The following is a 25,309-nucleotide window of genomic DNA, read 5'->3' as shown; positions in this document are numbered from 1 at the left end:
TGAAAGAGTTGAAAGTTAAGTAAAAGGAAAATGTTGTACTTTGTACTAAAAGGCTTCCTTCAGCCTCTATTTCTAATGAGGAAGAGGGTAACTTTTAAAGGACTGGACCAGAAGGGCATTTTAAATGTTGCTACATGCTTCGTTTGTATCTTCCATTATTAATGTAACTAATGTTACCACTGCCATTAACCCAGAGAATATTAAACACCAAGGCCTGCAGTGAAGTCATCAAACTCACTGTTGTGTTTGAAGATTCGAATGGTTGCTCCTGAGAGTCTGGCTCCTAGAACCAGCGATGCGTGGTTCAGCTCATCACTCAGAATCAGGCAACCCTGCAAAACCACCAGCACAGAAAGGTAAGAAGCTAGGGGGAAAGCCTTACTTACACAAATGACAAAATGCTAAAATCATTAATAATGCTATTTTATTAAGGAAAGCTTATACAACAGCAAAATTATCAATTTCAAGAAGAAAGGTATACATATTCTTGTTTTGCAAAATTAACTTGGAAGCAGATACAAAATTCTAGCCTTTTAATTTCTTCAGTCCCGTGATGGACTTAAATATTCAGATATGTAGAAAGAGGCTTTTATTTATACCTAAAATCTGATGTATCAGATAGTATTCATAGGGTATCAGTTTCGCTGGTTTGACAGTATTCCATATGAGTTTTGGTATGATGTACTACTATTCGTGGGAAAAAGTGGGGGGTAAGGGCGCTGAGGGAGTAAAGCATTCTTCCTCTCACTCCTCATAATACCTCCCAATTCAATGAGGATTCCACTTACTAATATTCTCCCCACTGACATGAAGTGTAAGCCTCAATTTTGCCTTTAAAATCCCTCAATAAGCTCTACTTTAACATGTAAACATGAGTTCCTCCTAAGGCAACAAGAAAAGGCTGAGGTTCTCAGGGATTTTATTTCATCCCAGGTTCCTACTCTTCCACAGTTCAGGCCCTTCAACCCGTAAGATCTGAACTCAGCAACAGGTTTTTCTGTCAACAGTGTCCTCAAAATATCCAATTAGATTTTAAGAGTAAGTTGCAGAAAGTATCAGCATGTTCCCAGGAGAACAAAAGAAAGAAGATAGATACACACACACACACACCCACAAACCAATTTTAACAAAATATTCTTAGAGGGATACTTAAATTTTAACAGCAGATGTCTGCAATTTTTACTGTGAGCCAAGTTTTTATTATGTTATTAATTAAAGATTTTATTTATTTATTTGACAGAGACAGACAGTGAGAGAGGGAACATAAGCAGGGGAAATGGGAGAGGGAGTAGCAGACTCCCTGGTGGGACTCGATCCCAGTCCCTTGGGATAACCAGAGCCGAAGGCAGACCCTTAACTACTGAGCCACCCAGGCACCCCCAAAGTTTTTATTACTAAAATAAAAAGCTACTTGGTTAAAAATGTGTGCATTAAAAAGAAGAAGTAGAGTTGGAGGTACCAGTATGGGCTGATGGGTTTTAAAATGTATATGTAATGTATACACATGCACACAGACCTGTGTATGCATGAGTTAGCATACATGCGGATATTCTTCTAGCTCTATGCACTGAGGGACAAGAAGCTGTGACACCCAAGTGGCCATAAACACAACAGACCTTGATTTCTAAATACCATCCTCCAGTGTAAAAAAACAAAAAAACAAAAAAAAAACAGGGCTGAATGGAGAACTGGTTGACCCCCAAATAAAATAGGTTTAAAAAAAAAAAAAAAAAAAAAGAAAGAAAGTTTAAAAAAAAAAAAAAAAAGCCCAGAGCCTCTTGTCCTGCTACAAATTAAGAAAGTACTCTTTTGGGGGGGGGGTGGGGGTGGGCAGGGGATGGGGGGAAGATAAGCGCATATTCAAATGGCACAAGGAGCCCACGTGAAAGATCTCCCAATGGCCAAAACTGGAACAACTTCAGCAAGAAAGTAAAGGGCAACCGTGTTGGACCCAAATAATAAAATATTCACGAATCTCTAATAATATAAATGAACAGGGGAGAAGCAACAATTCTGCCTTTGGAAGAGTCAAGGTAATAATGAAAGACAAGGAAAGACAGGAACTGTCACACACTAGACACTGAGGAGATCCCATGGAGATTGACAGAAAGTGGTATCAGTGGAAAATCTGGTGATAAGTTCTGTACTTCAGTTAATTGTATTCTATCAAGCTTAGTTTTTGGGTTTGATAAATTCCACTGTTGTATAAGATATTAACATAAAAGGAAGCTTAGTGAAGGGTATACAAGAACTCTGTATTCTTTTACAACTCTTCTATAATGCTAAATTAATCTTTGAAAAAAGTGTTAAAAATGAAAAAAAAAAAAGGCGGGAAGGTGCAGAAAATGAAGAGATACTGAATTTCTCTTCTGCAAATCTTCAAATCCTTTACTTACCATTCTTGGCATTCCATTATACCTTAAAAGGATGCCCCTCCTTCCCCTCCATACAATTTTATTTTCTTCTCTTTCCTGCTCATTTTTTTCTGACAAAATCTGCAATATAACTTGCTATGTGCCTCCTTTTTAGACAGCCTTATTCACCATTTCAATGTATCAATCTACTATGAGGCTCTATTATATCCTGAGTTCAAAAATAAAATAAAAATTAAATGTCAGCAATTAAAAGCTAAGTGCTTAATATGTTCCGGGCATTATGTTAAGGGTTTTAAAGGCATTATTACTTTTAATCCCCATTAAAAAAAAATCTATGAAGCAGGTACTATTATTATCCCCACATTACATAAGAGGAAACTCCCTTTTAGAGGAGTTACAGATCTTGCTCAAGGTCACAAGCCTAGTGAGTGACTCATTAGAAAGCTTCTGCTTCCAGAACACATGCTCTTAATCTATAATATACTGTCTCCGCCTGCCTTTAAGCTGAAAAATCAACCACCTCACATAGAAACTTAGTATCAGATTCAAAGAAATACTAAAACTGGATTAGTTCCTGCCTTTAATGGATTAAATGATACTTAATAACATTCAACTGTAATGTTTGATTTGAAAGATAAATCTTTAAGGTAGTATCTTCCAAGTCTGTATATAAGATCTCTAATTCTTTATGATTAGTTTCTGAACATCCAGGGAAGAGCAGGATGAGCTCATTTAACTCTCTAGTGTGAAAAATTCTGAGAAATTCCAAATAAGAATCTCAAGATTTATACCACTGAAATGCAGGACAGGAATCTATTATAATCAATGTGAAGTCAAAGAACCATACATTTATGTCTTCTGAGGTATCTGTCCATTGTATCTAAGTTGTTGAATTTACCAGCATAAAGCTGTTCTTAATATTTCCTTGTTATCCTTTTAATGTCTGTAAGATGTGTAGTGATGTACTCTTTCTCATTCCTGCTACCGGTAATTTGTGTCTTCTCTATTTTTTACCCTTACCAGTCTGGCTAGAGATTTATCAATTTTATTCATTTTCTCAAAGAATCATTTTGGGGGGCACCTGGGTGGCTTAGTTGGTTAAGCGTTTGCCTTTGGCTCAGGTCATGATCCCAGGGTGATGGGATCGAGCCCTGGGACTGGCTCCCTGCTCAGAGGGGAGCCTGTTTCTCCCTCTCTCTCTCTCTGTGCTCTCTCCCTCTGTCTCTCAAATAAATAAATAAAATCTTAAAAAAAAAAAAAAAAGGAATCACCTTTGGTTTCACTCATTTTTCCTAATTCACTGATTTCTGGATTTAGCTTTATTTTATCCTTCCTCTATTTGAAATCTTTGGGTTTAATCTGCTCTTCTTTTTCGAAGTCCTCATGTAGATAGCAGATTCAAAACTTTTCTTCTTTTCTTACTACAAGTCCTTAAAGCTATATATTCCATTTGAATATTGCTTTAGCGTCATCTCACATACTGTAACATGCTACATTTCCATTTAGCTCAAAGTATTTTCTATTTTTCCTTTCTTCTTTGACTTACAGGTTATTTGGAAGTATGTTGTTTAATTTTCAAATATTTGAGGATTTTCAGATATCTTTGTGTTACTGATTTCTAATTTAATTCCATTATGATCAAAGAACACACTGTGAACAATTTAAATTTTTAAAAATTTGCTGAGGCTTTTTTAATGGCCCAGAAAATGGCCTATCTTGGTAAATGTTTTGCTGTTGTTAGGTGAAGTGTTTCATAAATGTCAATTAAGTCAAGTTGGTTGATAATGTTTTTCAAGTGTTCCATAACCTTAGTGAATTTCTGTCTAGTTCTTCTATCAATTATTCAGAGATCGGAATGGAGATGTCTAATAACAATTATGTATTTCGTCCATTTCTCCTTTCAATTTCTTCCAATTTTTCCTTCATGTACTTGGAAGCTCTATTATTAGGTACCTATACATTTAAAATTATTATGTCTTGGGCACCTGGGTGGGTGGCTCACTGGGTTAAAGCCTCTGCCTTCGGCTCAGGTCATGATCCCAGGGTCCTGGGATTAAGCCCCGCATCGGGCTCTCTGCTCGGCGAGGAGCCTGCTTCCCCCCACCCCCACCCCCGCCTGCCTCTCTGCCTACTTGTGATCGCTGTCTGTCAAACAAATAAATAAAATCTTTAAAAAATAAAAAAATAAAAAATAAATAAAATTGTTATGTCTTTTTGGGGCGCCTGGGAGGCTCAGTCAGTTAAGCATCCAACTCTTGATTTCAGCTCAGCTCTGGTCTCAGGGTCATGGCACTAAGCCCCATGTTGGGTCCCGCACCTGGCACAAAGTCTGCTTCAGATTCTCTCTCTCTCTCTCTCTGCCCCTTCTGACCCCCCAATTTGTGCACTTGTGTGTGTGTGCCCACACTTTCTCTAAAAAAATAAAATAAAAAATAAAACAAAAACCTTCAGGGCCCTTTCAAGCTGAGAGTGCCAACCTCCTAAAATGTGACTTACAAAGTCTCTTATCTCTTCTCTCCTTAACTACCCCCTTACAAACTCTACCCACACACAAACTTTTATTACTATTATTACTATTACTTTTAATCTTCATTATTATTAACTTATATTATTACTTTTAACCTGTATCATTACATGTATTTTACATATATACACATATTTTGCCCATGTATCTCTGAGCAACATGCATTATGATAAGAATAAGTATTAGGGTACCCATGTATTTTCATATGTTAAGTAACCTTCCAATTTAAACATTCTTTCTTTTAAAATTTTAGCCTTTTATGAGGTTTTTTTATTTCTTAGAATCCCTTTCAAAACTGTATGAAATGAAGAAGGCAAGAGTCATCTAATGGAAGAGAGAAAGATTCATGGGTTCTAGCAAGAAAGCTTCAATTGATAAAGTCTCCTTGGGATATACTTATCGAAAATTTGTGACAGAAATATCTTTGGGTAGACCACGTGTAGTCTGAAGTTTACAACAGCCTTGGGCTTGCTGTGAATGCTTTACAAAACAAAACAAAATATGTAAGAGCATTTTCATAAACGACAGCCTAAGTCTTACTTTGCCAACAAGAGCAGGAATGTTCATTGAATTTGTTGCAAATCCCATGCCATATGCCATAGCGGCTTCTACTCCCAAGAAACTTGCCACAAGCTTTTCTAGCTCTTCATGCTTGTCCAGGTTTCCTGCATGGAGAAGTTAATGAAGTTAATACCACTAAACCCCAAATTTAAGAGCCACTCATTACTTTATAAAAAGAAATCATAGGCTACATGGGACGACCTTTTCAGACTAAGCTCCATGGGAGAGTATTATGAAGAGAAAGGGCTGATCAAGGACACCGTAGTTGAACACACTCAGATTCGCCACCTGTGATGGAATTCCTGTAAAGAAAGTTGCCAACAACTTCTCCCATCCCTTCTGACACATGCCAGTTCCCATCTAAGCCTTAAGAGCCTTGCAACATCTGCTTTTATACTTTTGGAGTCAGCTACCACGTAAAATAGTCTAACTAGCTGTTGTAAAGAGAGGCCACATGGAGAGGGAGAGGCTCTGGAGGACAAGAGACTCTACGGAAGTGGAATGCAGGGCTCAGAGAGGCCTCACTTCATCCCACTACCTGGCTGAGGTGCCAAACATGTAAGTGAAGCCGTCCCGGATACTCCATCTTTGGCCAGAATGCCCCACCCATACCACATGGAGTCAAGATAAATGCCAAGCCCTCCCCAAATTGTGGGATCACAAGCAAATAAATGTTTTCTGTTTTAAGTCACTAAGTTTTAGAATGATTTGTTATGTAGCAAAGGACAAATTAAAAAGCATCCCCCCTCACTTTGTACTGTGATTTTATATCAATACTCAAATTCTTAAGGACCAAACGAGACTGACTGATCAATGATACTGGCTAAATGCAGAAAAGACGATGAGAAAAAAGACTGCTGAACTAGGATGCTACATGTTCTCAAAGCTTTAATCAAGTCATTTAACCTCTCTGGGCTTCAGTTTCTTATCTGCTAAATACCAGTATCAATATTTGCTCTATCTACCTCATGATACCGTTGTGAGGATCGAAAGAGAGAAGAGGTTCAAGCAATTTATAAAGTATAAAGTGCCATAAAGATGTAAGGTCTGACTACTCTATGTCATCACGGCACAATGCTACCTTAGCCACATCATTAAGGACCCTGAGTGGAAATGACCCAGCTACATTTGCCAGTCTTTGGACCCACAAGAAATAATGAGGAATTATTGTTTTAATCCACTAAGTTCTGGGGTGATTCATAGTAAAAAATATCCTGGGAGTTGCCTTATAATTTCTGCAGTTTTTAGTTCTCTCAAATAAAATCGAAGAATTTGAAATCTTCCTATGAACAAAAATTAATTCTCTTTAGGGGCTCCTGGGTAGTTCAGTTCATTAAGTGCCTGCCTTTGGCTCAGGTCATGATCCTGGGGTGCTGGGTTCAAGCCCCGCATCTGGCTCCCTGCTCACTCTGCTTCTCCCTGGGCACTAGCACTATCTCTAATAAATGAACAAAATCTTTTTAAAAAATTAACTATCTTTACATAAATCTGTTCACCTTTACATTTTATAGATTTACACTAATAATAAAAATAGTTAACATTTACTCAGTGTTTACCATGTCACAAGCACTTTACATGAATTAGCTGATTTAATTCTTCAAACAGCCCTATAAGACAGGAATTATTATCAGTCTCCAATTACTGGTATGGAAACACATTAACCCTCATATGTCCATGAGGTCAGTACTGGTAAGTGGCACCCTTAACTATTATCATTTGTAAAAGCCAACAAAGTCAACATTAAAGTTGTTTATGGAATCTTCCTAGACCCACTTTATTATACAATGGAAAAGGTAAATATGTCTCAAAATGTGTTGAAAGCATTAAAATCATCCATTACTTCAGAAACTACACGGCAAAGTACGTATTTGGATGCCTACTATTCTAGCGCCGTACCAGCATTACTCCCTCCTGAGTAGCACAGTGGAGAACATCAGCTGGTCAAACAGAGCCTGCGCTTACCGATTTCCTGCCGAGTGCTACACACTCCGACGCCATACTCCTCTAGGACTTTGGCAGCTGCTTCTTGACATGATCCTGTATTCCGTGCAAAGCCGAGATAGTTGTAGGAACCCATGTTTATAACGCCTTTAATTATATTCCCTGTGTACCTGTATTTCAGTAGCATAAAAGTTCATGAAATTCATGAGCAAATCAGACACTTACATGTGATAATAAACATATTGGTAATACAAAAGGAAGCACAATATAGAAGAAATAAGGAGAATACGGCCTCAGTGACAAGCAGCTCAAACTCACTACCAATTAAGAAAATGAAAATTAAAATACTAATTTTCGCTTATCAATAATGATAAAGATTTAAAGAACGACCATATCCATGTTAGCCAGGATGGTCTCATATGCCATAGATAAGAATATCAGCCAGTACTTTTTTCTTTTTGGAGGGCCCTTTAGCAGTACTTACCCATTTGAAAGATATACACACACTTTAACTCAGCAATTTCCACACACATATGAAAAAATACATGCATAAAGATCCTTTAAGAGTCACTACACAATGGGGCACCTGGGTGGCTCAGTTGGTTTAGCATCCGACTCTTGAGTTTTGGCTCAGGTCATGACCTCAGGGTGCTCGGATCGAGCCCTGAGTTGGGCTCTGCACGCAGCAGGGAGTCTGTTTGAGATTCTCTCCTTCTCTCTCTGTGCCTCAACTATATACCCACCCAACCTTGCACCCTCGCTCTTAAATAAATACAGTAAAATCCTTAAAAAAAAAAAAAAGTCACTACACAATTTATCTGCCATGTCCCTTCCCCAGGCACAAAGACCAGTGACATCCCACATGTGGAAGCTCCATCAGCCTGGGCTCCCAAGTGAGAACATCGTTCAGAGGCTCTACCAACCTAAGGCAGACATAGAGTATGAACAAGAAATAAACCTTTCTGTTTGACCTCTGAGATTTTGAGGTTTTTAACGAAGGATGATACAGCCCAATCTCTATATACTGTATACGGCTACACTCTAGGATACTCAGCAGTCACTACTAATAATGAACTTGCTGTGAATACAGATTACCAGCATGTTAGCAAGTAAAAAAGCAAGACATAAAATGATTTCTGTAATATGATCCCATTTTTATAAATCAAAAACTGCCTGTATGTCACTCCACAGTTTCACTACATACATGCCCCACAAAAAACATCTGGAGGACTCCTACACAACAAACGGGTAACAGTGGTCACCTATGGGGAGTGAAGACTTGTGGAGAAGTGGGTTTGCAGAATGGATAGTGGTTAGTTGTCATGCGGGAACATTTCATTTGTCTTTAAAAAAAAAAACAATGCAACCATGTAATACTTGTGCGATCTAAACTATAAAATTTTATGATATGAGAAGTTTTCTAAACTATTCAATCTAAGTAAAAGCATTTCATATGTCCTTCAATCATTTGAGGAATCAAAATATCCAGAAGTAAATTCAGACACTTGATTCTGGTAAGTGGTGTAATAGGACACCACTGTTTATTATTGTTGTTGTTTTTCTTTCTAGTAAGTCAAATTTTATTTTCAATTAAAACCCAACACAGTATCAAATGTAATAGAAAAATGCATTTTAAAAATGCATATAACAAAAAAAATCTGGATAACAATGAACAATATGCAAGGAAACTAAGTGTGTTGTACTGTACTCTCAGCTTCTACTCGCTTTAACAGATTACTCAATTTGCAACAGGATGCATTCTAAAGTGAAGAAATTCTTTTTTTCTTGCTGTCAAGATATAATTTCCCAACTGAGACTCACTTGAAGGACCAGTTGTAATCATGAGACTGCCTCTCCATGATGTCCACCCTGGCTCCAGGCACACTGCAGATTGGCCGGTTCCAGTTGTCTCTAATCCTCATGTAGAGGTTCCTTGTATAGAAGTTTTCGAAATCCTGATACAATGACACAAAGTCCTGCCAACAGATGGTGAAATACCATGAATTTAACTGAATTACTTTAGAAAATTTTTACAATCTCCCTTCCCATGTTGCAAGAGTGCTTGAGAATGAGAGGTCAATTACACTGAATTAACTGATAAGGAAAACATTCACAAAGGCATCAATTCTCTACATTTAAACAACTTTAAAACAACTCTGGGAGCATCTGACTGGCTCCATCACTAAAAGCATGCAACTCTTGATCTTAGGATCATGAGCTCAAGCCCCACATTGAGCACAGAGATTACTCAAAAAAAAAAAAAGGTAAAACAACTCAATCAGGAGAACGTCACTCAGCTCTGGTGGTTAACCTGTATGAAATGGTTGTAAATAACTATCTGACTGCATGAATATAAAGCCAAAGAAATTAATTCAATAAGTAGGCCTCATAAAAATGAAACTTAGTTGTACAATTCTGTCATCTAAATGATTTTCCTTGCTAGTAACCTCAAAAGGACTTCTCTTCTGCCTCCCAAGTAATATATTGGGAAATGCCATTAAAAACACTATAATTTCAGGTTCAAACAAGAAAAATACTTCTAGAATTAAAATTCCAGCCTCTGCATATTTTTAAGGATCAAAGTGAAAAACCTCCAAAGAAAAGTGATAAACAAGAAACACTTAAAGGTAGTTTATATAGAAAGATATCTATCTCAGGTTTCTTTCCCTGAATGGGATTTAAAAAAAAAAAAAAAAGATTCTTACGATGAATTCCCATGACCAGGTACTTAAAGCTCTCCCTTCTACTATGAAATAAGTTACACTAAAAATTAAGTCTATAAAAAATAATCTGGGTGGAGCTAAAATGAATGCATAATGTCTTGTCCCATGTGGTATGACCACTGCTCAGAACATGATCAGACCACATTAGATCAACTCAACTCCTGAAGATAAGGAGTAAACCAAACAAAAAGAAAACTATACTGTAGTTTTACTACAGTTAGCAAACTGCTGGACTTCCAGCCCTGAGATCTGGACTTACATTAAATAAGCTAATCAGAAACATTCAAATTTAAGCCTTATTTTGTAACACCCATTGCTAAACAAGACTCTTCATAAAATTTTATAATCAACAACTTTCTATGACATTGGGCTCTAAAGTAATCAGCAGATAAAATCTTAAATTAAGCCGAGCAGAGTCAGAAAGTACTCTTAGGAATGTACAAGTACCTGATACCATCTCTTTCACAATTGTTTCCAACATTTACATTTCCTTAAGAGAAAATATCCATAAATAACCTATCACAATTGGAAACTTACTACTTAACTGGTAAATCCCTCTTGATAGTCTCCTCTTCCAACAAGAATACTGAGCGACTGAAAACTGGAACAAAGACATCCAAATTCTAAGTTGGGACTTTTCCTTGGCTACTATTCACACGCATTTATTTTCCAAAGGAAAAAACAAAACAAAACCAAAAAGTTGTTTCCAATCCTTTTCAATTCACATCAAACAGGGTAAACAGTACTAAACACTATACATTAATGTCAAAAGTATTAACTCAAACACCTGAGAGAAATTCTCCATCACAAATTTTTATTGGCAACAAAGAGCACTATTTTTGTTTTTACTATATAAACATCAGAAAACACTTAAAAAGTCTGATCCCATCTACCAGAAGGCTTACCAAACCCCAGTATAGAAAGAAGGCTTCAGGCAGCTCTGGGTAGCCAGTGACCTAGTGGTGTGTGGCTGGGAGGGGAGAGAGAAAGGCATTCAAATCTCCATTAACAGAGACTGCCAACATCAGGGAGCTCACTGCTCATTGTTCATCCTTACAATAAGAGAACAACTAAGTCCTTGATTTGGGAACAGACTTGATGGGGAAGTTGCCACAGTGAGGGATGTTAGAGACCAAAGGCAGTTGGGACAGAACGGCAGAAGGGAACACTCATGCCCAGGGTAGCAGTCTGACTACAGTTGGAAAGTTTGCTGGAGAGAGCTGAAAGGCAGCTACCCAAACTCCCTGCAGCTTAGCAATGAAGAATGGGAATGGAAAGGCATCACTATTCAGGGTTCTAGTTCTAGGCAACAAGGGTGAGTGCCTATTTCCAAAAATATCTCATACAGGTTAAATATTCAAGGACTAGAGGACTTACCTCTTCATTCATTCATTCAAATACCTTTTACTGAATACTTCTGCCAGACAGTTCTCTCTGCAAACTATGACATCCCCACTACACCTGCCCTCACCCTCCCACCCTGTCCCCCATGTCACTCCACATCCACACGACTCCCTTCTTCCTCCTCAGTTCAGTCACTGTGAAATGACTTTAGTCAGGGCCGACCTAATACTTGTTTGCTTGGTCACTGAACAAACATTTACTGAGCTGTCCTTTCCAGGCACTAAGCTAGGCATTAGGGATAAAAATGAGTAAGACACAAACAACCTCCACACTCCCAAGATCTCTTAGTGGAGTAGAGTGGAGCAGCACACAAATGAAGGTGAAATACGGTGTAACAAGCACTCTAAAGGGACACTTGCCCAGACAAGAGTACTGAACTGGTAAGTGAGAGGCAATGATGAGAGTCAAGTGCAAAGAGCCTCCATGCCCTGTTTGAACTTGATGCATTCCTCATGCACATGCTTCCTCAAGACCTTTCAATAAACCCATATACTAGCAGATATACATGATAAACAGAGAACAGTGTCTAGTCACGGCTACACTCTGGATTGCTGGATGTGAAGGACCCTGGTAAGTGACTTCTACCAGTAGCCTCAGAGAAAACTTCAAATTCATGGATTTGTTCATTCGGGATCATTGAAGACCTTACCAAAAGTAGTCTGGAGTCATCTTAGTAATAAGCCAATAAATATCTTCTATTGGTTGAGGTTGAGTCTTTTAGAAAACATCCTATACTATTTTAAATAAATAGGTACCGCCTATTCTAGCCCCTGTGCAGGCCGTAAGAGCACAATGGAAAAGGCTGAGTACTAGCACTTCCAGAAGCTGACTTCATCATAACAATTGCCCATGGTTGTTAAGAGCAATTCTGGCCCAACACAGATGTCCAAATATGATGATAATAAAGATGATGCTAATCACAACAGCAGCCAGAGTTCCCATCTGAGTACTTAGGATACTTATGGTACGTCTTCCATTACATACATTTGTTCTTAAAGACCCCTGCACCCTCTTAAAAAAGATATTACTCCAGTTTCAGAAAGACAAAATAGCTTTCCCAATTAGGGAACCAGCCAGAGGCAGAGCTAGGAACTGATCCAGGTCTTTTCACTCCAAAGTCTATGCCCATACATTTCCATGGCACACAATTTTGTCTGAAAGGTTTATGTGTCGCAGCTTGTTGAGCTGCCTGACTCAACGATGTGCATCCCAATTTGCTTGGCCTAACATCTGATCACAAGAAATTCTACTTTGTCTGAGGGTGCTAAGATGCTTATGTATCTGGCAAAGATTAGGATGCTTCAAAACTCTCAACCACTGAAACTGAAGACAGGCAATGACATTTCAAAAGTAAAGACTGCTGTTTTCTTAGATCTAAAACTGAGTCATCTGTGTGTTCGTATGTGCATGTGTACACATACACACACAAACTTGACTATGAATACTTCAAAAGACTCAACACTTTTCACTGTTATTACCACCACTCCCAATATTATTATCTTAAACATTTACTGAATGTCTAAGAAGTGCAAAGCACTCTTCTAGGCAGTGGGTGTACAGTAGTAAACAAAAAGATAAAAATAATCTCCGCCCTTGTGGGATTTACATTTTGGTGGAAGGGACAGATACTAAGCGAGACAAATGTATAAAATATAAAGGATCTTAAACAGTGAAAAATGCTAATAGAAATAAAAATCACATAGGAAGGGGGCTATAAAATGCTGGAGCCATGCTAAAACTTGGCTAGGGTAGCCAGAGTAGAATAAAGGGAAAGGAAGCGAAGGAACTTGCCGTTCGACCATCTGGAGGAAGAGCTTCCCTGGCAGGCAGACAGCTGGTGCAACAGCAGTGGGGCAGGAGTGTACCCGACATACCAGGAAACTCCAAAAGGCCAGTGTGGCTGGAGCAGATGAGTGAGAGGCCAAGCAGGAGACGATGTCCAGGTTGAGTAGTTAGGATTTCCTAATGGGCTACACATGGTGTGTGGCAGAAAGAAGAGTCAAGGCTATCACTGCGGTTTTCAGCCTCAGCAACGGCAGGAGAGAACTGCCATCCATAGAGATCGGGAATAGAGCCAGCTGGTAGGAGGGATGTCAGCTTAGTTTTGGACATGTAAAGTTTGAGATGGCTGTGTGGGGATGTCAAATGGGCAGCTAGATACCCAGGTATAGAGTTCAATGAGGAAGTCAGTGCCAGAGATACAAACATGGAAGTTATCAGCATACAGAGGTACCAAAAGCCATGATAATGGATGAAATCACCAAGGAGTGCATGCAGATGAGATGAGGACCAATGATGAAGCCACTGCCATATCCATTTCAACATTTAGAACTTGGGCTGATAAGAAGGATCTAGCAAGAGAGAATAAGAGTGGCAGGAGAAAAAACAGGCAAGTACAATGCCTGAAAACCAACCAAGTAAGCAAAATGCTTCCGGAAGGAGAGTGATCAATTCTGTCAAATGCGACTGGCAGACCAAACAAGGTACAGATTGAGTAAGGAACGTGAGATTTTGCAACACGGGTGTCATGGGTGATCCTAAGAAGAATCATTTTAGCTGAAGTGGTAGGTGCAAAATCCTGACTGGAGTTGAGTTCAGTAAAGAACGGGAAGCAAGATACTCGAAACACCTACGTCAAAGAATTTTACTCTAAAAGGAAGAAAGACGGGTGCCTGGCTGGCTCAGTCGGCAGGACATGGGACCCTTGATCTTGGGGTCGTGAGTTCAAGCCCCACACTGGGCGTACAGCTTACTTAAGCAAGTAAGTAAGCAAATAAATAAGTGTAAGTGCGTTAGAAGGAATGGAACAGTAGATGGAGGAGAAAGGATCAAGAGAAAGCTTGTTTTTAAGATGGGAAAAATAACACATCTATGCTACTGGGAACGATCTGGAAGAGGACAAACAGATGCAAAGTTGATCCACTAGACTCCTAATGGCCAAAATGGAACATGTAGTAAACAGCAGCTGAGCACTGGCCAGTCACCATGTGCTGTCTCTGACAAGCTCCATGGGATGGCCAGATTTAGGGAGAGCAGATATTTACTACCAAAGCTGTCATGGTATTTTCAAAATGCTTTCATGAGAAAAATACATAAAACCAAAATATAGCTTAAAATGTAACGAAACTTCAACAGGGTTTCTTCAACTGGGATCGAAGAACTGTGGAGGGTTTGTGGGTAGTCTTAAGAATCTAGGAATTCTATTTTTTTAAAGTTTATTTCTTCCTTCTGATAAAACACTTTAAATCAGTTTACCTGTTTAGCACCCTAATGGAACTCAATTAAACTTGGAACGACTTAGGATATTAGGGCACCAGATCCTTAAATTTTCACATTCTCAGTGAGCAGTAAAAAACAGTTCCAAATTTTTAAATGCAAAGAGTAGCTCAAAAGATAGAAGCCGAAAAATTCAAAAGACCCCAAAAAAGCAGGGGAGGGGGGCACCTTGCTAAAAAAAAAGCTGCACTGGTGCTCTGAACAGAAAAGCCCAATGAGTGACAGGGAAACGTCTGCAAATCTATGCATGTCACCAGTGCAAAAGAATGAAGTGGTTCCCGGTGACAAAACTCCTTAAAAAGGTTTACTTGGCATACAGCTTTGTGCCAGTTAGAAGTCCCTAGAGTAAGTAAAAATAGAAGACTGTCGTATACGATGGAATACGACTCAGCACTAAAAAGGAATGAACTGCTGAAATCTACAACAGTGTGGACGAACCTCAAAAAGACTCCTTCAAGTGAAAGGGGCAGACACACAAGATCACACACTGTACGATCCCATTTTCAGGAAACATCTTGAGACAGTTGCCTAGGGTGGTGAGGGGGAGTAATGAGTTACTGTTGACGGGTAGGAGATTTCTTTTACAGATGATAAAAATGTCATAAAATTAGATTACGGTGCTAGCTACACACCCGTGAAAATACAGTTGACCCTTGAACAACATGGGTTTGAGCGGTGCAGGACCCCTACACAGAGGGTTTTTTTTTTTTTTTTAGATTTATTTATTTATTTATTTGGCACAGAGAGAGAGATCACAAGTAGGCATAGAGGCAGGCGGAGGGAGAGGGGGAAGCAGGCTCCCTGCTGAGCAGAGAGCCCAATGCAGGGCTTGATCCCAGGACCCTGAGACCATGACCTGAGCAGGGGCTTAACCCACTGAGCCACCAGGCATCCCCACACAGGTTTTTTCCAATAAATACAGTAAGTACAGTACTCTACATGTATTTTCTCCTTATAATTTTCTTAATAACATTTTCTCTTTCTAGCTTACTGTATTGTACAAATACAGTATATAATAAATACGACTTACAAAATATGTGTTAACTGTTTATGTTATCAGCAAGGCTTTGGGTCAATAGCAGGCTATTAGTAGTTACGTTTCAGAGGAGTCAAAAGTTACAAATTTTCAACAGCGTGGGGGAAGGGTCGGCACCCCTAACCTCCACATTTTTCAAGATCAATTGTAATGCTAAAAACAACTAAATTATATATATTTTAAACAAGCGACCTTTATGGTATATAAATTATATCTCAATGAAGCTCTTAAAAAAAAATAGAGGACTGCCATCCACACAGATAGAACAACGGCAAGAAGAGCTCTTTGTAAATCCCCAGAAATAAAAAAGACAAGCCAAGTGATAATCCACCAGCTTAATACGTGAAGTAACTGTACTACATTAATAGTTTCCAAAGATACTGCTAAAATGACGACTGCCAGAATATTCTTAGTAGGCCGCTTTTTAAAAGGAGGTCAAGAATAAAATCCTTCCAGGAATTCCTGTTAATATATTTCAATCAATTTCCCTCTTTTGTATCTTGAAAATTAAACGTACCAGGGGGTGAATATATAATGTCCCTTCCCAATGTCCTGTCCCTCTGATTTTTGAATATGTGGTCATGAACAAACTGTAGAGGCAAAATGTTACGTTTAGTAAGCGTGTGGTAATCACCTGCCATAATTTGCTTCTTAGACTAGGTATTTCCTATCTAGATACTAAAACATTTTAAATTCAACCTTTGCTTTATCTAATCACACAGATTACTTCTGGAGTGCTAGTTTCACCTCACATAAAAAAGAAACAGACCACAGACTGGGAAAAACAACATTCTAATCCAAAACAACACTAATAACAGAGATCAAGTTGTAAAGAATTCAAAGAATTTTTTGCAATTTACATAGAACAAACTCAGGTTAACTCATCTTTATTTTTTAAATTTAAATTTTTTCTTTTGCTAACATATATATATTTTTAAAGATTTTTTTTTTTTATTCGAGAGAGAGAAAGTAAGAGAAAGCATGAGTTGGGGGAGGGGCAGAAGTAGGGGGGGAGAGAAAGAGAGAGAGAGAGAGAGAGAGAGGGAAGCAGACTCCCCATGGAGCAAGGAGCCTGATACAGGGCTGGGGCTCCATCTCAGGACCTCAGGACCAAGATAAGGCATCTGCTTAACCAACTGAATGACCCAGGAGCCTCTAACTTATCTTTAGAGTGGGACCATGGGACTCAGTTATACCCAAAGCAACATATGAAGAACCAGCATAGTTAGTTAAAATGGACTCTCTTTTACAACGGAATGAGGAAGAAAGTAAGGATGTAGTTATAAATACCATTCATTCAGTGAAATGAGGAAGTGGCAACATTATATTTGCATTTTATGATCCAACCAAGCACTTTCCCTAACCTCTTCTAGTGTAACACTTTGAAATTTGCATATCCCTCTCACTACATCTAATCCAGAATCAGAAAACAAACATGCTGTACCATAAGGCTGAATGATCTTCCTTCCGTCCAAAAGCTGAATTTTTGTAAGAAAATGGCGGAATTCAGCTGGTTTAACTGTTAATGTTATCTACTGTGAAAATCCTACTGAAATGAATTTGAATAAATTAGCATAGTCCTTCAAACTGCAAACGTTCCCCCCCCACTGTCCCACATATTTCCTCCTATTACTTCTTCCTCCAAGAATTATTTCCTGATTAACTCAATGCTACTCAGTTATTTTTTTGTTCTACATCTGCATACAACTCAAACACTACTTATCTGTATAGGGCTTTACAAAGACCTGCTGGATTGGAAGAGTTTGTTTCCTCAACAAAATCAGAAACTACTGAAGAATGAAATCTGTGTTCTAATACTTTAATACCAAGGTCAAGCACACGCAGGCCACCATAATACTCAGGAGCCAATTCACCCTCCGGAACATGAAACAAGTTCCAAACATCACGTACTCTTTCACAAAGTAATCTGGATGCAACTCCATTGTTTCATTCATTCTTCATCACACTTTGACAAAATACTAGCTGTGCAAACTCTCCTGTCACACCCCTGTTCAAAAACCACCCAGATTCCTCACTGCCTACCAAAGTTCGCTTGACATTCACAACACAATCTCTCACACATCCACATTCCAGGTTCTCCCAAACATCCTTCATGCCTTTGCCTACACCATTCCCTCAGCCAGGACTGCTCTCCCCATCAGTCAGCACCACCGTCCTCCACCTTCTCATGTTACTTAGCAGGTCTCTACAGGGTGCCCACAGTAGGAGAGGCCCCTGTAAAGCGTTTTTTTGAATATGGGAATAAAACTTTAGCGCCCATCTGTCACAACCACCAACAACTCAGTCTGATAGGAAGATACCGGGCTGTAAACAAGTGACTGCAATACCAGACAAGCCCGTAAGTACACAAGAAGCTCTAACCCACAGCCAGTAGGCCCCACCTGAGCCACGTACAAAATCAACATACTGGCCATGCATTCTAGCCCCAAAGTCTATTTGGGATATACAGAGGCAGAAAAAAAGAAGAATCAAAAAATTTAAGAATGTGTTCTGGTTTTCAATGATCAAAACTAGTTTGGCCTACTGGACCAAGCTCTGAATACAGGGCTTTGCTCGCATTAGGTATTCAAGAAATACCTTTTTCATGAAATGAATCTGTAGGCATTTCAGGGCAATGAGAAGGAGGACCAGCTCGTGGTGCTGAAGCTAGGAAGGGTACAGAATGGCTGAGATGAGAGAAAAGAGAGCCTGGATCCTGGGCTCTCCCAGGACCAGAATCTTCAATCCCCATACTGACTGGTTTTGATCCTTTCTTTCCCCATATTTCTAGATGCTCCCTTGCCCTTCCCCCCACAGGACCACCACCCCTTCCCAGTATCTAATGGCTCTTCTCTCAATGGTGACCTTGCTGCCACCATATTTACCTCTGTCTTCTAATACCCCACAAAAATTGAGAGGTATGATGACCAAAAAAATCTAACTTCGGAAGCCCTTCTCTAATCTAGTATATTCCTTGGGCTAGAGGACAACCTCTCCATACTTCACATGCCAAGAACAAACAGTTTGTTTTTAGAAAAACCAGGCATTTCACTCTAATTTTATTTATCTTTGAGAATAGGCAATACATGTAGCCTGTGTAGAACTCTAGAGGTACGAAGGAGTATATGGAGGAAAGCGAAGTGAGATCTTTCCCCCAGAGACAATCAATATCATCTCTACTTACAATTACTAAAACAGGATTGCCTTTTTTGTTTTTTTAACCATGAACAGAGTAGCTCAGCCACATTCTGTTTTTAGGCTTGTTTGGGGAAAGGAGCTATCTATGAGCCAAACACCTACGTATAATGTGTCTATGAGAAAACACATCATGAGTCCTCCAGAACTTCTTTGTCTTCTCAGAAGACCGGAGATACAACTTGGGATACAGCACAATACCATCAACATAAAGAACATGGCTTCTGGCATTTCAGAGACCCATGTCTATGTACTAGCTCTGACACTAAGCAACTCAGGAAATGTTATCTTTAACTTGTATATTTTAGCTTTCTCATTCAGCACACAGGAAACAATTCTTGTGATCATTAAATTAGATCTGTTAAATGTGGAGTGCCTAGGTGGATCAGTCGGTTGAGCGTCCAAATCTTGGTTTCCACTCATGTCAGGATCTCAGGGTCCAGGGTTGAGCCCAGCCCAGCAACCCGCTCAACGCCCTGCAGGGAGTCTGCCTGAGATTCTCTCCCTCTGCCCTTCCCCAACCAGCACGCACACACGTGTACTCTCTCTCAAATAAAGAAATAAACCTTTTTTTTTTTTAAATTTTTTTATTTACTTGACAGAGATCACAAGTAGGCAGAGAGGAAGTCAGAGAGAGAGGAGGAACAGTCTCCCTGCTGAGCAGAGAGCCTGATGCAGGGCTCGATCCCAGGACCCTGAGACCATGACCTGAGCCGAAGGCAGAGGCTTAACCCACTGAGCCACCCAGGCGCCCCAAGAAATAAACCTTTAAAAAATAAAAAAAGAAATATGTTAAATGCTTTGATTTCTCCATGCCTTAACCTTGTTTTCCACTTTCTTTGTGAAATACTTTCATTTAACTGCATCTAGAATATTTTTATTTTAATGTGTATACAAATTTCCTTTTTTTTTTTTTAAGATTTTATTTATTTATTTGACAGAGAGAGAGAAAGCACACACACAAGCAGGGGGAGCAGCAGAGGGAGAGGGAGAAGCAGGTTCCTGCTGAGAGGGGGCCCAAAGTGGGGCTCAATCCCAGGACCCCAGGATCATGACCTGAGCCGATGGCAGAGGCTTAACCCACTGAGCCACCCAGGTGCCCCACATGTATCCAAATTTCCAAAGAAAAAAATGAGTGAGAATACTAGGATGTCTATAAAAGGTTTCCATATAAAGACTTTTAACAGTTACCTGTTGTTCTTTTCTTTCTGTTGCATGATGACACTTTTCAATTCTCCAATGCCTCAAGAAATCTCGAAGATATCCAAAGAGAGTGAGTACACCATATCCTACATAAGTAAGCACAGCAACCAGCATTGGTGTTTCTTCAAAAGCTTCATTAAATGGTCTTTTGTAAAGTCCTCCATTTTGTGTAACATGATGGATCTAAAACAGAGGTTAAAAACATTTATTTTGATCCCAAGTAAAAGATTACTACCTAAAATCTAATTCCTTACAGATCTGCATAACTTCAGAATTCTCTAATAGTCAAAAAATCCACTAAGATCTAGCAGGGCATAATTTTTTTCAACAAAAATATTATATGTCATATATACTTTAGATAAACAGCAAAGAAAAAAAAAAGAGAGAAGTAACTGCCTAAGAACAATGCTTAACACTCACTTCTATCATTACTTGATTTTTTAACTAGATCTTAAAACACTATGGTTGGATCGTGTATAATTTCCTTTGTTCTAATAAAGCAGATAAAAAATGAATCAACAAAGAAAAAACCTATCCTGAAAAATAGCATTTTAGCTTACAAATGAAGTAGTCAAAGTAAATCAGTCCCAGAACAAACTAAAATACTTATGTTTTCCTGCTATACGGTCTTTTTTCCCCCCCTGCTCTATAGTCTTAAAGCCACCAGCCGTTGTATTCCAAATAAGGACCAGCACTAGGCCCCTGTAAAAACCCATGGTTTATTAACAGCTTTTGTTGAGGTAATGCAAATAAATTATGCACAAAAGTGAAATGCTTATATAAGAGTGGTCCAGTGCTGTACAGAAGTAGAAAGTGGAATGCAACACAAGGGGAAAAACAGTTAAGAGCAATCAGTAACTGGGGCGCTTGGGTGGCTCAGTGGGTTAAGCCTCTGCCTTCCGCTCAGGTCACGATCTCAGGGTTCTGGGATCCAGCCAGGTGTCAGGCTCTCTTCTCAATGGGGAGCCTGCTTCCCCCTCTCTCTCTGCCTGTCCCTCTGCCTACTTGTGATCTCTCTCTCTCTCTCTCTGTCAAATAAATAAATAGAACCTTTCAAAAAAAAAAGAGTTTCTGTCCCCCTTCATCTTGACCAAAGTATCCATTTCCACTTTACGATTATCCCTGGTTTCATCCTTTGGAATACTTGAATTTTAATACAGATGCCAAGCTATTGCACTTTTGATCTCAGAGCTCAAAGCTTTTTACACTTTGGCCAATCTTAATGGAAATCTTTTAAGGAAAAATCTCATCAGAGATGTCTGTGTGTTAATTTTAACCTTAAGTTTGAAACAGCCAACTGCAGTAAGGATGCTCATTCACTATTCAGCAGGAACATATTTTCAACCGAGCACTGTACTAGAGTTAAGAAAAACCCCTATTTTTATTAAAGAATAAAAGATTCTTTCTTGGCCTCTCAGGCAACTTGATCCAAGGATTAAATATATATTTTAGAATATTATATCCCAATAATATCCTTTTGGGAAAGCTACCTGAATGCTGCAAGTTATAACAGCTGGAAAAGAAACAGTTGTTCTTAACAAGGGAAAGGCTTTCAGAAAGGCATAATACTTGGAATCTGGTGGCACTGCTTCAGTTTGATGGCCTAAAGAACTTCTGAAAACCATATGTAAAACTGATACACGTCTTTATCAATCTCTTCCTCAAAGGGGTGGAAGTCTGTGTTGATGTTTACTACTTAAACTTTTATGCAGGAACAAGGTTGCAATGTATTTAGAACAGAATAGCTAGAAGCAAGCCAATAACTGAAGAGATTGTTTAAAAATTAATACAGCATATAAATAAGTTATTAAGCTGGACAAAGCAAATCAAAAATACTTAAGACACAACAAAAATAATACTCTTTTTTTTAAAAGACTTTATTTATTTGATGGACAGAGATCACAAGTAGGCAGAGAGGCAGGCAGAGAGAGAGAGGGAAGCAGGCTCCCTACTGAGCAGAGAGCCCAATGTGGAGCTCGATCCCAGCACCCTGGGGTCACGACCTGAGCTGAAGGCAGAGGCTTTAACCCACTGAGCCACCCAGGTGCCCCCCAAAATAATATTCTGATTATCTCTTTTAAAAACGGTATCTAGGGATGCCTGGGTGGCTCAGTCAGTTAATCTTCTGCCTTCAGCTCAGGTTGTGATCCCAGGGTCCTGGAATCAAGTCCCGTGTCAGGCTCCTTGCTCAGGAGGGACCCTGCTTCTCCCTCTGCCTGCTGCTCCCCCTGCTTGTGCTCTCTGACAAAAAAATAAAATCTTAAAAAAAAAAAAGTATATAAAAGAACACTGTATTTAATACCAGTACCCAACTCTCCTTAACTCTGGAACTGTTTTCTCTCAATAGAACATACTAGTAAAAAGGAAGGCAATTTTCAGAGCTCCTAAGTCTCTAACAAATGTGTGACAGATTTGTCTGTCGGGAATGCTGTGGGTGGATCTCTTTAAAAGATATCGCCTTGATCTGAGACACACCCAAACCAGCAAGACCATGTACATTCATACAGTTGGCTGGACTGTCTAGGAAGAAGGAAGTTAAATCATGAGTTTGCTTTTACATACTGTGATTCTATCACAGTGCCACTTTAAATTAACTGAGATTCAACTATGAAGTAACCTTTTGCAAAACAGCATCAGTCAAAACACAGGTCACTCTGATCATTCAGGGTTGAGAAAGTACAGGCCAAGTGATATGCAAACCTCTGAAAGTTGACAGAATCTTAGAAATTAGAGAAAAAAAATCACTTGCTCTTCAATTACTGATGCCAAATTTTATTTTTGACATGACTGAAATATAGTAGTATTACTACAGCTGAAACTAATGATGTACTATATGCTGGCTAATTGAATTTAAATAAAAAATGAAAAAAATAGTAGTATTACCACCATCTTATACATGTATCATATTCCGTAAGAGAAACACCAGGCAATTATTTTGCTCGTTATCGCACATCGCACTCAGGATAGTATGTATTAAGTGCTAACAAATAGTAAGTACTCAGTAATGTTTCCTTTTATTACTATCAGTATTAGGGAAAGTGACACCTTATAGGAGCTCAATAAGCATTTGCTGAATTAACAAAAATACACATTATGTTTTTCGCTCTTTCAACAACAAGTACCCTGTAACAGAAGGGTTTAAACAAGTTACAGTGATTACACAATTCATATTAGGACCTTTCCAGATCCCACGTCTAATACCTCTTAGTCTCAACTACATTGGAGGTCAAATTCACACTGAACAAAACATGGGCTACAAATTTCTCCAGGTATTTCATATTCTGGATTCACTAAGTAAGAGGGCTCTTAAGAGGCCTTTCATTCATTCTAATGAGAATTATACTGTCTACAAGACAATCCAAAAGAATATTAGCTTATCACTCCCTCCAGGTGTTAAAAAAAAAAAGCTGTCAGTCTGCTCACATTAAACAGGTAAGAGTGTAACAATGCTAGTATTATTAATCAAGGGAAGATTTAAGGACTCCAAAGAAAACCAAGACATGTTTGCTTGAAAAGTAACATTTTTTCAATAAAATGCAAAAGAAAAAAGGCCAAAGAAGAAATTTTTTCTCAGTCAAAATCATAAGCACATTATCATAAAATACATTACAAGAAGAGGAGGGGGGAAAAACAAACCAATAAGCCATTTTGTTCACATGCCTCTAGGCCATCAATTATACTTATTAAACAGCTGAAAAAAGACTCTTAACCAAAGCAATAATGGAAAGGTATAATCAAGATAAACCATAAACAAGATACAGGCACTAAAATCACCTGGAAGGAGACACAGAAATTGGAGTGCGGAGTGGGATAGAGGCAGAACGCCTACTTCCTATTTAAAAACCTCTGAACCAATCTGATTTTTCATTTTTAACAGAGTACACATTACTGAATTTTCATAAGAAACGTTTAAACTGAGGGCACCTGGGTGGCTCAGTTAGTTAAGCAACTGCCTTCAGCTCGGGTCATGGCTCCCAGCTCCACCCCATGGCTCCCAGTCTGCTTCTCCCTCTGACCTTCTTCCCTCTCATGCTCTCTCTCTTTCTCTCTCTCAAATAAATAAATAAATAGATCTTTTTAAAAAGTTATTTTAAAAAATGTCTAAACTGAATTTTCTCACTAATTTTATTCACTTTTGGACTAAAACAGAGTTAATAAAAGCAACATAGGCCTCTCATGATAACCTTAGGTCTCTATATACAGCCTCTCTAGAGAATTCTCATCTACCTGCCAGCTCTCAGACTGTAAACGTTGGTAAGTATGCACAAATCTCCATGTCAATTCCAAATTTTCCCCAGAACTCCAAATGTATATTTCCATCTGCCACCTGTAAGTTCCACTTGGACATCCCAACTCAACAGGTCTAAAGCTGAACTTCTCTCACCATCTTCACTCCTCCCTCAACTGAAACCAGATTATCCTCCTGTATCACCCACCTGGTTGGTAGCATCACCACCCAGTCCACCCAGTCTCCCAAGTTTGGAGTCATCTTTAGCTCCACCTCATTTTCAGACTTCATTCTAGAACCAGTAATGAATGTTTGTGCCTTAGTTCAAGACCTTCTTGTGGGACACCAGGGAATTTTAAGGAGGCTGGAAATGTTCTACATCTTGAGAGAGGTACTGGAGACACTGTCCACACACAGGTAAAAAGTCATGGAGCATGATATATTTTACGTACTTACCTGAATGTATGTTATCCTCAGTTTTAAAAAACAATCAGTGTCTCTTCCTTCGTTGAACCACTGCAATACCCTCCCTTTCTTGTCTGGTCTCCCTGCCACCGAGATCCTCTCCACACCCCAATTATCCTTCTAGTCACACCAAACTTCCTGCCAGAGTCTTTCCAACAAGAATCCTCCCCTAGATAAGGAGCGCAAATCTCCTAATGGTAATAAGGCAATAATAAATAATGTTCACTGTGAAAAGTCAAGAGGCAGTAAAATAAGCATTTTAAAATGTGGAGGTAAACACAGAAGATGGAAAAAAGAGTAGAAGAGAGCAGGAGACTGCTGCGTATTTCATAACAAGCTTTGTGGAACCATCTGATGCTTGAAACTATGTGCTACAGG

At 39.0% G+C, this 25,309-nt stretch overlaps 1 protein-coding gene across 1 annotated transcript in view; it reads right to left on the bottom strand.

The window, feature by feature from the left end:
• The window catches only part of SPTLC2 (serine palmitoyltransferase long chain base subunit 2), a 108,044-nt gene that overhangs the window by 60,238 nt on the left and 22,497 nt on the right, over positions 1-25,309 (bottom strand). Inside the window, exons 2-6 of the mRNA XM_080809322.1 lie at positions 20,227-20,421; positions 9,223-9,377; positions 7,423-7,571; positions 5,440-5,564; positions 239-332 (exon numbers count right to left, since the gene is read on the bottom strand). Of these exons, the coding sequence (XP_080665448.1) occupies positions 239-332; positions 5,440-5,564; positions 7,423-7,571; positions 9,223-9,377; positions 20,227-20,421 (718 nt within the window). The remainder of the gene's footprint in view (positions 1-238; positions 333-5,439; positions 5,565-7,422; positions 7,572-9,222; positions 9,378-20,226; positions 20,422-25,309) is intronic.

The sequence above is a fragment of the Martes martes genome, assembly GCF_963455335.1.
Source record: "Martes martes genome assembly, chromosome: 7".
Classification (NCBI taxonomy): Eukaryota; Metazoa; Chordata; class Mammalia; order Carnivora; family Mustelidae; genus Martes; species Martes martes.
Note: the sequence above shows the minus strand (reverse complement) of the source record. Positions and strands in the feature narration are given on the sequence as shown.